The sequence below is a fragment of the Lissotriton helveticus genome, chromosome 9, assembly GCF_964261635.1.
Source record: "Lissotriton helveticus chromosome 9, aLisHel1.1, whole genome shotgun sequence".
Classification (NCBI taxonomy): domain Eukaryota; kingdom Metazoa; phylum Chordata; class Amphibia; order Caudata; family Salamandridae; genus Lissotriton; species Lissotriton helveticus.
The window spans coordinates 234,100,805-234,114,713 of NC_136070.1; the positions used below are offsets into that span (position 1 = coordinate 234,100,805).

General features: G+C 39.1%; 1 protein-coding gene across 1 annotated transcript in view; it reads right to left on the reverse strand.

The window, feature by feature from the left end:
• Positions 1-5,665: 5,665 nt before the first annotated feature.
• PLCB2 (phospholipase C beta 2) overlaps positions 5,666-13,909 on the reverse strand; it is a 544,505-nt gene continuing 536,261 nt past the window's right edge. The window contains exons 29-31 of the mRNA XM_078659789.1: positions 10,405-10,462; positions 8,104-8,190; positions 5,666-6,306 (exon numbers count right to left, since the gene is read on the reverse strand). Coding sequence (XP_078515915.1) covers positions 5,905-6,306; positions 8,104-8,190; positions 10,405-10,462 — 547 coding nt within the window. The 3' untranslated portion in view covers positions 5,666-5,904. The remainder of the gene's footprint in view (positions 6,307-8,103; positions 8,191-10,404; positions 10,463-13,909) is intronic.

A 13,909-nucleotide genomic window follows, 5' to 3' on the forward strand; every position in this document is an offset into this window, starting at 1 on the left:
AATCTAGTACACACATTCGGGCATATTACAATCAACTAGACCATCAATCACCTTAAGAAGGGGGATTAAAACAGGAGACCAGTTTCCATCAAAATGGTGCCCAAAGTTAAGTGATAATTTTTCTCTAGTATCTTTGAGCATCAGAATTCGCTTCACATAAATGCCTCCATGAGTGTCTTTCAGAAAACATGAAGGTCTCTTTGATGAAATGTAACACTGAGGTAGCTTTCACTCACTTAAGATCACTTGATCTGTTTGGACATTATGGGCTTAATGCACAGAAGAAGACTAAAACCGCACCCCACGTTTCCGATCCCCCAAGAGTGCAGAGGGTTTCCAATTTTTTTAAATGAACACACATTTTCTGGGTTATGTCTAAAAACCTGTATTGCTAGGAATCGTTTGAGAATTTCAATTTGCTCACATATGTAGGCATTTCTGAATGTTCAGTTGTTGAATGTAGTTTAATATTGCACATGCAGAATGAGTGTCATGTGACCAAAAGCATTTCTTTTTTTTGTTTTATTTCTTTTATCCAATGCAAAACGCTTCCACAATTCCTGAGGATGTTAACTTTCTATTTACTCACATGAACATCTTTGAGTTAGTAACCCCTTATAGAAATGCAGAACCAATGTTTGTGAACTACAAAGGTGGTTTTAATTGTAAAAAAAGGCTATTTATGCATGTAAGCAAAGTTCGTGTTCAAATAGCTTTATTAATTGAGTCCTAGTACTTTATATAGGGAATGCAGAGATAACTATGCAAATGATGGGATATCAGGCTAAAAAGATAAAGAGGTCCCTTTCGAAGGCATGATTAGGACTGACAGTTTTAAACTGTTTCTATGAGGACTAAAACGAAGAGGTTCTTTTGCTTTGCTTGAATAATTTGTCTTGCTGTATTATTCTCACTTTAATTAATTGTGTAATAGTTGTCGTGTACTATTTTCATAATGAATAGCCTGGTCCAGCCATAATACGAAAAGGATGTTTGTATGATATAACAATTTTATTGAAGTGCAAGTAAAAATACATTGAAACACATCAATGTCTAAAATTACATACACATCAAAATATGGTAACTTAAAGAATGTCACATGGAAAATGAAAGGTACACAAACTGTAAACATTACTACTTAACAAAAATGAAAATTGTAGTGTACATTGTTGGCAGAAGTACAGATACCCATTTCAAAGGCAACTAAAGCAGGTCTTGCTGATCATAAAATCCTCAAGACCTTTACAAATCTATTCACGTTAAATTACCTCGGTTTACTCAAAACCTGGTACAGTCAACATCTCATGGGGGTCATAGCTCAACATCAACATAATCTTTCAGTTGCAGTTTATTGTTAAAAAGATTCATAATTCTACATCCTTAATGTTATTCCTAGGTTTAAATGTAGCTCTACCCATTTTCGGATTTCTCAAAGTTTGCATGACTGTTCCAAGAAAACTGCAACTCTCTCAGAAATCTTTGAGTAGTCCTCTAAAACCTGTACGAATTCTCTCTTACATTCATGCAAAGCCTTTTATGTAAGGGTAATTGCACATAGACCCTCATGACAAATGCCTATTGGGTTTATAAGATGTGGTTTTTAACACACAGATTTTGACGGCTGATTCTTCCAAATTTCTCCTCTTGAAATGCCTGGGGGAAATGTGCAGGATTGGAGCAGAAACACTAGTTTCAATATGTTATATATCAAAAAGTTGTAATTCCCATTATTTCCCTATCCCTGGATTTACCAGGACTCCCATTAATGTAATTCTGGTGGCAGAGAAATACCAGGGATTAATCAGGGACATTCATGCAATTACGCATGTGAAAAGAGCTGAATGCTATTGCACGATTTCCCATTTATTTCCCCACCAATTTTGGGCGTGATCCTTGTTCATTCCAACTCTAGAAACAGCATTAGTCCACCCTGTCAGTAGGACACCTGGGACTGCTTCCAGGTTTGGAATGGGTCATAGGAAGACTTGCAAATATCCACAAACACATTTGTTTGTGCGTCCCCATACTTTAAGGCCGTTCCCACACTGCACCACCCTTGTTCCATTCGATTAGACAATTTACTCCCAGGTACATGTACACCATACTGGGCTCATATTATTTTAGTATATCTTTTTACAAGTTTAAAATCTAATCAAAACATTTCCTGCATTTGCCCACTCCCAATACATGAGGTTTAGACATACAATCACATTGCTACTTTTGCTCTCTCAATTGGAGACTCAATCTGGGTCAAATAATTTTTCCTATCTCAGTACTTTCATGTATAAATATCCTTCTAAGTATATAACCAATTTATGTTGTAAGTCATAGGACTCCTGAAAGACATATGAGACAATTATTTGATTCTTTTGGTCCTAATCAACAGATCAGATTCCTGTCTCTTCCAAAGACTCCATTACAAAAAGCTAACTGCATACTGTAAACCAGAGTTGTTATACAAAAGAGTTCTTGGAACTAACTCCAAACTGAGATCTCTTCCTGATGCATCTTGCAGCCTCGTTTCTAAATTCTCACAAGGTACAGCCCATAATGAGGTCAATAGTTCAGATTAATGCTGTTTTGAGATTTGACTCTCAACTTTTAGCTATCCTGAAGAACTTCCCATCAACCAATGTATTACCTTCCTTAACTGTTGCAAGGCTCAAGACATTTTGTAATGTAAAAAATTCCCATGGTGCTTACCAGTGCAGTCCCGCCCAGAAACACCACACAGTAAGCAGGCATATTGTTTTGAATTTATTCTTACAATCATGTTAATAAACACATATGCACATCTTGGCAGGATTTACAGAGCTGATCTTACCCCCAGTTCCATCCTACTCTATTCTTTGAATTTTGAACATCAAAGGGTTAGAATTCGCCTTTATTGGGATGCTTTAAATCAACCATAGTCATACACATCAAAAATAGATCTTAATTGTAGTCTTCAGATGTTAGTAACTCTTGAGCTTTCTAGATATTATGACGAAAGATTGCGCTCCTAGTTTCTCAATATTGTATCATCTAACCTTGTTACAAATAGAAGCCTATGTAGATATTTTGTATTCAACAGGACTAACCTTTATATTATCCAACCTACTACCTATTGTAAGAGTGTGACAACTCAACAAACATCAAGGCAATGGGTGAAATGCTTGAATTCATCTCAGCCACTGGCAATCTCTTGAGCTTCATTCCAGTCTATCCTTTTTCGTCCCTCATGCCACTCTAGAAAGGAACCCTCCTTTGAGTCAACAGGTGACCAGCCCGTGGAGGGAGTTCCGTGGGGCAGGGAGGCGGGGAGGGGGAGGGACAATGTGGGGGTTGGTAAAAACCGGAATATGGATGATTGCAGGTAAGTACCACCCCCCCACCCTGCCCCTACCCCTCCCCCGCCCCGCCTGCCTGCCCCACGGAACTTCCTCCACGGGCCACGGCTGCAGGTGACCTTGTTTAGTATTTTTTCCTGCCTGCCTTGGATCAGAAACGTCCCTGTTTGCTATCACCCTTCTGGGCAATCTATATACAATACATTTCGGGCCTAGATAAAAGTCCTGCCAAAGTTAATGTGTTCCCACACTGCTTGACGAAAACTCCAAACAATGTGGTTAAATGTATTCGTAGAATCAGTGTTTACATTTGTATAAGGTGAATGTTTGCCCTTTGCAGCAAAGGGCCAATTACAATATTGATACAATATAGTTATGCTCCTCCTATTCTTAATAACCTAGCCCTATTCTGTTTGCACAACATCACATACAACACCATATAGTTTGCACAGGCTTCAACAAAAATCTTGCTATCAGTATTATCCAGTGAGATTGGACTTTAATGACTGCAAAAGGCAATATTTTCCTCTATTCCGAAATCGATAGTATTTCGACACTTGCAAGCTACAATTGGAATTTTTACATTGTAATTTTAGATTAAAGACAGCACAGAAAATAGAAGATATCTCACTCTTATATAGGCTTTTTAAAAACCCTGTAAATCCATCAGCAACTGGTTGAGTTATTCTCCAATAGATTGAATCAATTAACAGAAATAGTTTCTCCACATTAATTCTGATTGCTTGCTGCACCACAGGTAAATATACACAAGAGGGGGAAATGCTTGCCTCATCTATGTTACAGGTTTCATTCTTACAGAGATTTTGATACTCGAGAGTTAAACATTTTCAGCTCTCGTTGGTCAATTTTAACGCACCATGTTAATTTTTTGTTGCATGGTTTACACTAGATTGTGACAATTGTGAAAGTGGTACCAAATAGTTAGACAGCATTTGTACTTACCCATGCCTCACCAGAGCTTTAGTATTGATTGCCTGGAAAGTGCCAATTGAGCTTCTCATCACCTTTCTTTAATTCAGCTAAATTGCACAGCTTCCTTTTAATGAGAGTAATTTACGATAAAGTGTCCTATAAAAGTTTAATTCATCTTCATCTTTGTCATAACATACTTAAATCCATAACAATAAATCAACATAATCCTTTCCTTTAAAAGGAAGGTATTCTTAATGTAAATTTTAACGTTCAACTTCTTCAGTAAAATTAACAGCTCAGGCGTTCTGGGCTTTTCACAAATTTGAATTATGTTGAAGGCATGCGTAATTTAAACTGGACCTGGCCAACAATAATCATACATGCAATACAAGAACTCATTGTCTAGTTTGAAATTGATCGCGTCAGCAACATGTAGTCTGTGTATGATGTTGACTTCTGAAAAATACAATCAGTTTCAATTAAATCGGCTGGTGTCATATTTCTTTTATAACCAGGTTGTAGGTCGAAGCCTTAACAGCCATTCTGTCGTGTTTATCTCTCTCCACTGTGGGCAACTCCTATCCATAAGGCCCTCCTGGCTCTCAGAAGCAAGGACTTCCTGTGAAATTCTCCCTGGATATGATTTGAAAATTACAATGTAATCATTCATCACTGCCAGTTTGCTCTATTAATTATCTCGCTTTTCAAGAATCAAATTCTAACATACAATGTGTATTTGTTTTCTCAATCAACATTCGAGATTCCTCCTCACTGACATGAGTTTCCGGTAATGGTGCTTTGTCCATATTTGTTCCTAAATTCTGCCAGGACCTTGTTCCTCTTTACCACAATATTTATTCCACTCAGAACCCAGACATTATAAATTAAGACACTGATATTTTGATGGCAATTGACATTTCTGCTAGATCTTTTGAACTAAGTGTGATTACGTGATTATTGTAAGGCGTTTATAAAACTAACTAATACAAAACCTGAAAGTGTAAATGGAATGACCTATGACATTGGGTGAACTAAGGAAGAGGGTGTGCATGGCCAGAACAAAGGACAGAACAGAACTGGTTTGAGGCAGGGAATTACGGAATAACTGCAGTTGGTCAGGCCAATGGAAGTATAGTGGGTTTCACAGTTGAAGGGCTGGAACGGATCAGTGAAACTCCTGCTGTGACAGACACGGGAATCACCAGTAGTTTCCAGTTCTGAAACATAGCATGCAATGTTCACAGTTTCCAGGATGATGTTGCGATTGAGTGCAAGGAGTTGAAATGAAGTGAAGAAGATTTTGGATAGGTGCTGTCAGTTTTGACCTGTACCTTCTGCTCACATTTCAAATCTAAGTTACACTTGAATAATAACAAGATTCACATGGAGGAAGACCTACTGCCCCATGGTTATCCTGCTGGAAACTGTCCATTGTGCTTCCGACTATAAATAAGCGCTGGTTTATCCCCATCTGTGCTGCCAAAATGTGAATAGATCCACTGTAGGCAGATGAATTCAGGTGGTGTTCACCCTTCGTAACCCCCTGTAAACTATTGTAGAAGAAGCTTGGTGATTCTTGTTTGAGCTGCATTCCAAACCTGTCTCCATGGATATTTGAGATTCCACTAGAAATGTTGTTGTATCATTCAGACCCCTTTGTCCATTCAATTGCATTACATTTGAGGGTAGTTTTGGAGGTGGTGGTGTTTCCCTCTGGTAGCTTCATCTTATCCTCGTTTTCCTGTAGTGATGTGTCAGAAGCCACAGTCTCCCCGAGGTAAACTCCACTGTCTTCATGGTACACTCCACTCTTCCCAAGGTACACTCCACTGTCTTCATGGTACTCTCCGCTATTGCCACGGTACCCTTTACTCTCTCCGAGGTACACACCACTCTCTGTTTTGTCGAAGTCCGGCACCTCCTTTTTCTTACTTGTCACCTCGAGTGGAAAATGGACCTTCACACAACTCTGCACAATATCCAGGACCTCCAGTGCATGTGACTTCACCTTCTGCCGATGCTCTGACAAGGCCTCTTCCTGCAACTGTGTTCAAAGAAATAGAACCATTATTAGATGTTTTACAACATGGCATGTATCCAGCTCAGCTCCACAAAGTCGTCACAACCTTATCCCTTTACAAAGTCAGACAAGGCACTGGAAATCTGTAAGGATGGAGGTGCTCCCAGTTTGAACATCAAATTAGGACTCTGAGGATTAGGTATCACGTCCTTATGGAGATAAGGTTTTATATGCATAAGTTAGTGAGCAAAACTATTTATTCTGAGCCAACATATCTGTAACCTTGATTAACCTTCTAACGACCTGATTACAAGTTAAATGATGCTGTGATAATGGTAAAATTACATGGGATTTTACTGTTACGTGTCATAAATCTGCATTAGCACACTGCAATTACAAGGAAAACCCTATTGAATGGAGAATTACCAGGTGAGATCAATTTTTCTTATCGTAAAACAGCTCAGAATTTCCAATTCTGTGGGGGTTATAACCCATATATTTACCTCCTGTGCTAAGGAGGTTGTAAATGTATGCTTGACTTTGGAGGAACTTTAATTCACCCCTCCCTTTTTTCAAATCCACTTACATAAATATTCAGTAGTAGAGGGTGAGCACACAACCCTATCTGACACCAGAGCGACAAAACATGTGTTCAGAGAACGTGTCCTTCAGTCCAACAAATCTCAAGGTAGCCATATACCCCGAAAAACCTCGCTGATAATGTGGTCAATCCACTTAGGCTCTCCCTAGAATGAGTAGTAAAAAACAGAAGCTATCTCTATCCGCAGTATCAAAGGACCTGGTTACGTCCATAAGCGCACAATAAATGGTCCATTCTCAACATGAGTGACTCAAAGAGGCAGTAAGGTCAGGGCTTTCGCATTTTACACATGTGACATCTCCATACAACACTCTCTGGGGCAAGGTGATGATTTTACAGCTGTGGATGTAAAAGAGCTGTACACCATCTAAGACATTGTGCATGAAAAGATTAGTGAATATCTTTGCCGGGGGAACATCTCATTGACTACTGCCAGTAATTAGAAGGCAAGTCAATGTCCTTCTGATGCACAACTACCAGAACTGCGCTCTTCTAAATTGAGCGTACTGTAACAGCTTTGACCATAGAACTCAATATGGCTACCAATACTGGCACCCACCAATGTACCGGCAGCTTTTTCATAAAGACCAGCCATTTGGTCTTCAATATATTCACGCTATGCAGGATTCATAGGATTCATGGGGCGAGGATGTAGCCTAACGGCTAGGGGAGTCGACCTCAAATATGGGGAATTGGGTTTGAGTCTCGGCAACAACGTCCAAGATCCTAAGATTCTGGGCAGATCACTTAATTTCCCCATACCTAAAAAAAATGAATGTGTCCTTGTGAAATTCAACTATTGCTCATGTAAAGCGCTCTGATACCGGATACCTTCGGGTCAAGTTCGCGCTATATAAAACTCAGAAAAAAATTATAATAGAAGGCTGGTATGACGCCCTCACTCACTGGACCTTAACAAAACTCCCTGATTGACCTGAAACCTGATTACATTATGTGCATAATTGAATGGGCAGCAATAATCTTGTGTTTTTGTGTGAATGAAACCAGCATAATTGTTAGCTCCATTTCATGACTCCTGAGCACTACCTTCTCAATTCATACTGATACCCTACAATAAACCTAAGAACCCATCATCACAAGTAAAATAATTTTGCCGAAGCAAACAGTTTTAGAAAGAGTACTTAAGGCTACTTTGTTCTCTGGCATCTTGTCTTGCCCATTCTCACTTGCGTCTTCCACAGTCTTCTGAAATACGCTACCTTGGTGGCTTTGTCCTTTATCATCTGCAAGCTTTGCTCTTGCTTTTGCTCCAGCTTCTTTTGTTGGTCGCTCCATTTGTCAGCCATCTTAAATAAAGAAGTCTAAGTGTTAAACATCAGGGAACCACAATACACAGGATGCTGGCCTTCCTGCACAAACCAGAGGCTGCCAAAATGTGGCATTATCTGTACCACCGAAAACAGTAATTTCGCCATTTAGCAGAAGCTACATGAGTACCTTCTCAAGAGTATGTTTAGTCTCTTGATTGTCTCTCACATCATTACGAAACACATGTGAACACCACGGGGCAGATTTACAAGCCCCTTGCGCCACTTTTGCGTCACTTTTCCCATGTTAAGAGTGACGCAAAAGTGGAGCAAGGGGCTTCTAAATCTGCCTCCACATCTTTAACCACTGGCATTGAAAAAAACCAAGGGGCATATTATCAAGAACAGCGTTAAAATTATTGCTGCTTTAGCAACAGGAAACTGCAGCTAAAGCGGCGATAATGGGCTTGATAATATGCCCTTGAGAATTCCAATAGGAGCCCATGTTCACACCAAAACATGGGCTTCTATGGGAATTGAAAAGGGCATATTATCAAGCCCATTATCGCCGATTTAGCGGCAGTTTCCTGCCGCTAAAGCTGCGATAATTTTAATGCCGTTTCTTGATAATATGCCCCCTAATTCTCACAATCTTCCTAAGAAATTTAAAATGGGTCTTCCCACTTCCAAAATGCTAAAGACTACAGATAGGGAAGAGGAAAGTCCGATACCAGTGGATACTAAGAGAAGGGGATGGAGACAAGGCCCGAACAAGAAATACATATGGTGCACAAATACCTCCATTTACAAGAGTAAAGCCATAGTCTGTATTCCCATAATGTGACTATACACCTGCAAATGGATTTGCTCACATGGAATGTCACCCAACTATTGTGTACGTGGCAGACAATATGCTCCCACAAGCGGGTTGTGGGCATTACAGGCCAGGGATATCTATCTCTCCAAGTAAGTGAACACTCATTAACCTATAAGTTTGTACTCATCAACCTCGACAGGGCCAGGCACGATGTTCCTTGTGCAGACTGCGCAATCTGAACGTTAGCCGTTCAGAAGCACTCGGGTCAATAGAAATTAGGTCTCCGCATAATGCAACATTTGAAACCTCTTTACCTTTCAGGGATGCCTTATAAGGAGACATGTGAATTCACGCAATCAAACAGCCCTAAACCAGCTTGGGCCCGCCTTGAAGCCTTCAATGCAGCTTTCATGCACAACTTTAGACAGGTTAGACCAATTTTCAGTTTGTCCTGCCTCCATTGCCATAGCTTCACCTCCCCAACATGCCTCCACAGTTGCTTTTTATGTCCTTCAGCTCTACTGCACTATTTTCCTCTGATATATTTTCAGCTTGTCTGTTCTTCAGATGCCTTTTCAAGTCCTCTCGAGTAACATTTCTATTAGGTAATATCATTTTCAAATGTAGCTTCTGGTCATGCACATCTGTATATAGTGTTCAGTGCCTCCTGCTCATCTGCATATCATTGAGAGCCTTGGGGTGGTGGATTATGACATATGTGTGGTATATATTTACAGCATGATGATTGCATTCACTGCAGTCACAATGGCAGAGGCATACAACGAATAACACTCTATTCCTAGATTTCGGCGTCTGTGTGCAGTGGAATATTCATTCAGACTGGTGTTTCACACAGCACCGAAAACCATAGCTAATAATTGTGAAGGGCCCTGTAAATGCGAATTGACAAGTAAGCATGAGGAAATTGGTAGTAGTGTATCCAAAATGGATAGACCCGCACATACACAAATGAAAAGTGAAATAGACACAATACTGGAAAGAAACAATTATAGAAAATCTTTATAGTTTTTTTAAAGACGGAGTGCTACATAGACCACTATCCCCCACTACCAAGAGGGATCAATGTCAATCAAGAGAATGACAAATGTACAACCAAAGAGAAGGGATCAAGGAGAGCACAATCCTAGAACACTTGTATTTTCATATGAACATTATATGACCAACTAGTCTCTGTTGACACGTGTTCTAGGATTGTGCTCTCCTTGACCCCTTCTCTTTGGTTGCGAATTGACATGTGATGAGTGCATTGGAAGAGCCACTATAATGCAATCGAAGCGAATAATATGCAGACATAGCGTTCTACACATGCTTTATACAATATACTCCTGCTTGCAAGATAAAGCAAATCTCATGGAGCAGCGCGCATGCGCTAATTTATTCAATTAAATCTGATATACAATGAGTAGGCCACATACCAGTCCAAGGACCTGCACCACCTCCTGAATATGCGAGTTATTGATTTCTCTTTTTAACCTGAAAAGATAAGAAAGACGGATATGAATCATCACATTCCCCACCCTTTCACTGACTGCAAGGCTGTCAGGAGAGAATATTATAGGAACATACATTTCTCACATGCCTGCCATTTTGAAGCTCATTTTCGTAGAAGCTCTTCTGCCACAAATTAACTCTCTCTCTCTCTCTCTCTCTCTCTCTCTCTCTCTCTCTCTCTCTCTCTCTCTCTCATGTAGTTTAATGCAAGCACTTGAGAAAGGCAGAAGAAACTCCTCAGACCTGGCTTTTCGAGGAGTAGCAGCATTCCCCACCCCACCGCCTTGAGACCCTCACGGGTGAGTAGTGCACTTTACAAATGAAATGATTGATTGATTGATTGATTGAATGGATTCAAACAGCCAACAGTATTAGGCAAAATGTGAGTATTCCACCGCACTAGGCCAAGATTGACAGAAGCTCAAGCAAATGGATGAATGAGGCTGGTTGAGGAAAGCCAATGTCTGAAATGGACGGTTCCAAAGCCCACCCCATGTATAGTGGTAGTAATACGGTTGGTCTGACAGCAGCGCTATAAAAACCTAGACCTAGCAAGACAACCACCCTTCTTTTTTTATTTTTTATTATTATTTTTTTTATTGAAGGAAGAAAAAAAAGTACGCATTTGTTGTACATTTACAGTAAAACAAAGTACATGAATAATTACAACATTATTTAAATAAACAGTTTATAGACAGAGAGACGTTAGAAACAGAGATCTGACAAATACTAAGCCTTGACAGAAATAATTGTATAAAGAAATAAAGATTTACAAATAAATTTTGACAAATAATATACGAATATTAAATATTTGAGCTGGCCTCATTTTCTTGTTAATTCATTTAAATCATGATTCAAAAAAAATGTAACCAGATTTTTTCTTTCTTTTGTAGAGCCTTGGGGCCCCTGTGCTTTGCTAATGACAGTTCCATGGAATTAATTTCTTTCATCAGAAGCCACCAATCCAAAACGGTTGGGATATCTTTCGATATCCATAATCTAGCGATGATTAACCTGGCACAAGCAAAGATGATAGTTATTAATTCTTTATAGGGACAATTTGTTTCCTGGATATCTAGTAAAACCAATTGTGCTGAGAGTGGTGGTATGACAATTTGTTTATTATTTATTACTTCAGACAGTTCTTTCCAGAATAACGAGAGCGCTGGGCATGAATAAAGCATATGTTCTATACCTGACGCTTCATGGTCACATTTAGGGCACTTAGTTTTATTATTGAGTTGATTACCCCGTGTCCAACTAGCTATCCTCTGTGGTGTATAATAAAGTTGAGTGATGGTTCTGTACGTCTGTAATCTCAAGCTTGTGGACTGCACGATCAAGTTTATGTGACGTAGAGAGTATGAAATCTGTAGAGGATTAATATTCATACCCAATCGAAGAGACCATTTAGCGGCTATTTTCGTGTAATCTTCGTTTTTCCCTTGTATCAAATATTCATACCCTAGACTTATTAGTGATTTTAATTTGTTAGAATATAGACATTAAGTATGTCTGATTCAATCGTTTCAGTGATTTTCATTTTAGAAAGTAAATAGTCCCTTATCTGAATATATTTGAAATACATACTATCACTTAAGCTATATATAATTTTAAGTGCTTCAAAATCCAGAAAACCATTCTGACCATAAAAATCCCCTAGTTGGTGGATACCTTTTCTCTTCCAAAGAAAGCCTGCTCCATCAGAGAAGATATCGGGAAGCCCTGGGTTGTCCCATATTCTAAGCTCTGCGTTGTAATATGTAATTTCCCCAATAGTCATTATTTGATCCCAAATTTTTTTAATATGCTTGGCTGTCTTAAATTTCACTCGCTTGAAGTAGTTTGGATCTTGCAAGCGGTGCAAGAATTGGTTGCTATCCAGTCCCAACATAAACCGGTGGAAAAATAATGGACTGTCATTTTTTAGCAAACTTCTGATACGACAAAAAAAAGTGGCTAAAAAGTAGAACCTAAAGTCAGGAAATGTTAATCCACCCTTTTCAGTTGTCAGTGTTAGTAGTTTCAATGCCCTTCTCGCTTTTTTGTATGCCCATATGAAGCTACTACATATACCCTCCAATTTTTTGAAGAAGATGTTATTGGGTTGCAAAGGAATAGATCTAAATAGATATAGCACCTTTGGCAGAATTTTCATTTTTACTAGATTAATACGTCCCAAAAGACTAATCGGGATCTTGTGCCATTTTTGGAGTGTCTTTGCAGTTTCTTTTAGAAGAGAATCATAATTTAGTGTTATAATTTTATCGATATTAGTTGTTAATCTGATGCCTAGATACGTAGCGCTTGGACATAAGCCTGGGATAGGGGCCAGAGGTTTATAGTTGGCTATTACCTGTGTTTTACCTACATTTAATTTGTAGCCTGAGACATGGCCATAATTAATAGCTTCTTTTATTATTTCGGGTGTAGCTTTTACTAGGTCTGTGGTAAATACGACAACCACCCTTCTAAAGAATGAGTCTATGCTTGGTACAAACTGAAAGGGTTGGAATCAAAGCTAACTTTATATTATAGTCTGAAGCTACTATCTTCTGTTGTTTAAAATATCCGCAGAGACTCTGGTCATTTCTTGCCATACAATCTTTGAAATTGTCATTAATTCATTAGATATGTATTTGGTGATTGCAGAAGTAACTCTATCACAAATGTATTCATAATTACATTTCTGTTGCTTAGTGGTCTGACTGATTGCTCACCATGCCCATAAATGAGGTCTTTTCACTGTCCGCACTCACATAGTTTAGGGGTTTTCACTAGTTCTGAAAATCTTACTTTACAGGATGCCGGAGCAAGACGGACGGGCAAGTTTACATGCTATACGTCCAGGGCACAAGAGACTGACTGACTACAAGCTTATGTCAAACATTTTAAAAGATGCTCAGGTGAGAAAACCAGAGGTCTGCAGCATTAATGGCAAGATGAGATGCAGAGGGGGACAGGGGGTATACTGATGCCCTTCTGTCTCACAGAAGCACGAAAGTGCGAAAAACAAGTACATTGTACATACATATGAGCAGTCAGTGCAAAGCCAAGGTACACCGCATTTTACACTTCTACAAAATATTTCAGAACCTATCAACAAAGTGGCAAAAGTACTACAGAATCAAGAGCCAATTAATTGAAGGGCAGATCAGGAGGCAAAATGAATTCATGCAGGAAATGTTCAGGTCCCTGGAGTAAGGCATACAGAAACACTTTGTGAGACAACTTTGTTACACATAAAATCAAATATAAAAACCTTGAGACAGATCTTGGTAATCGCTGCATTGTCTGTGTATGATTGCAAGCTTTACGTTTCAAGGTTGGTTTAATTTCTTTAAAAGTGCTATACTTAACCTTGATTTTCATTTTGGTAAAATAGTGAGGATGTTACCCTGACATTTGTTAAATATGTCCTCGATACCA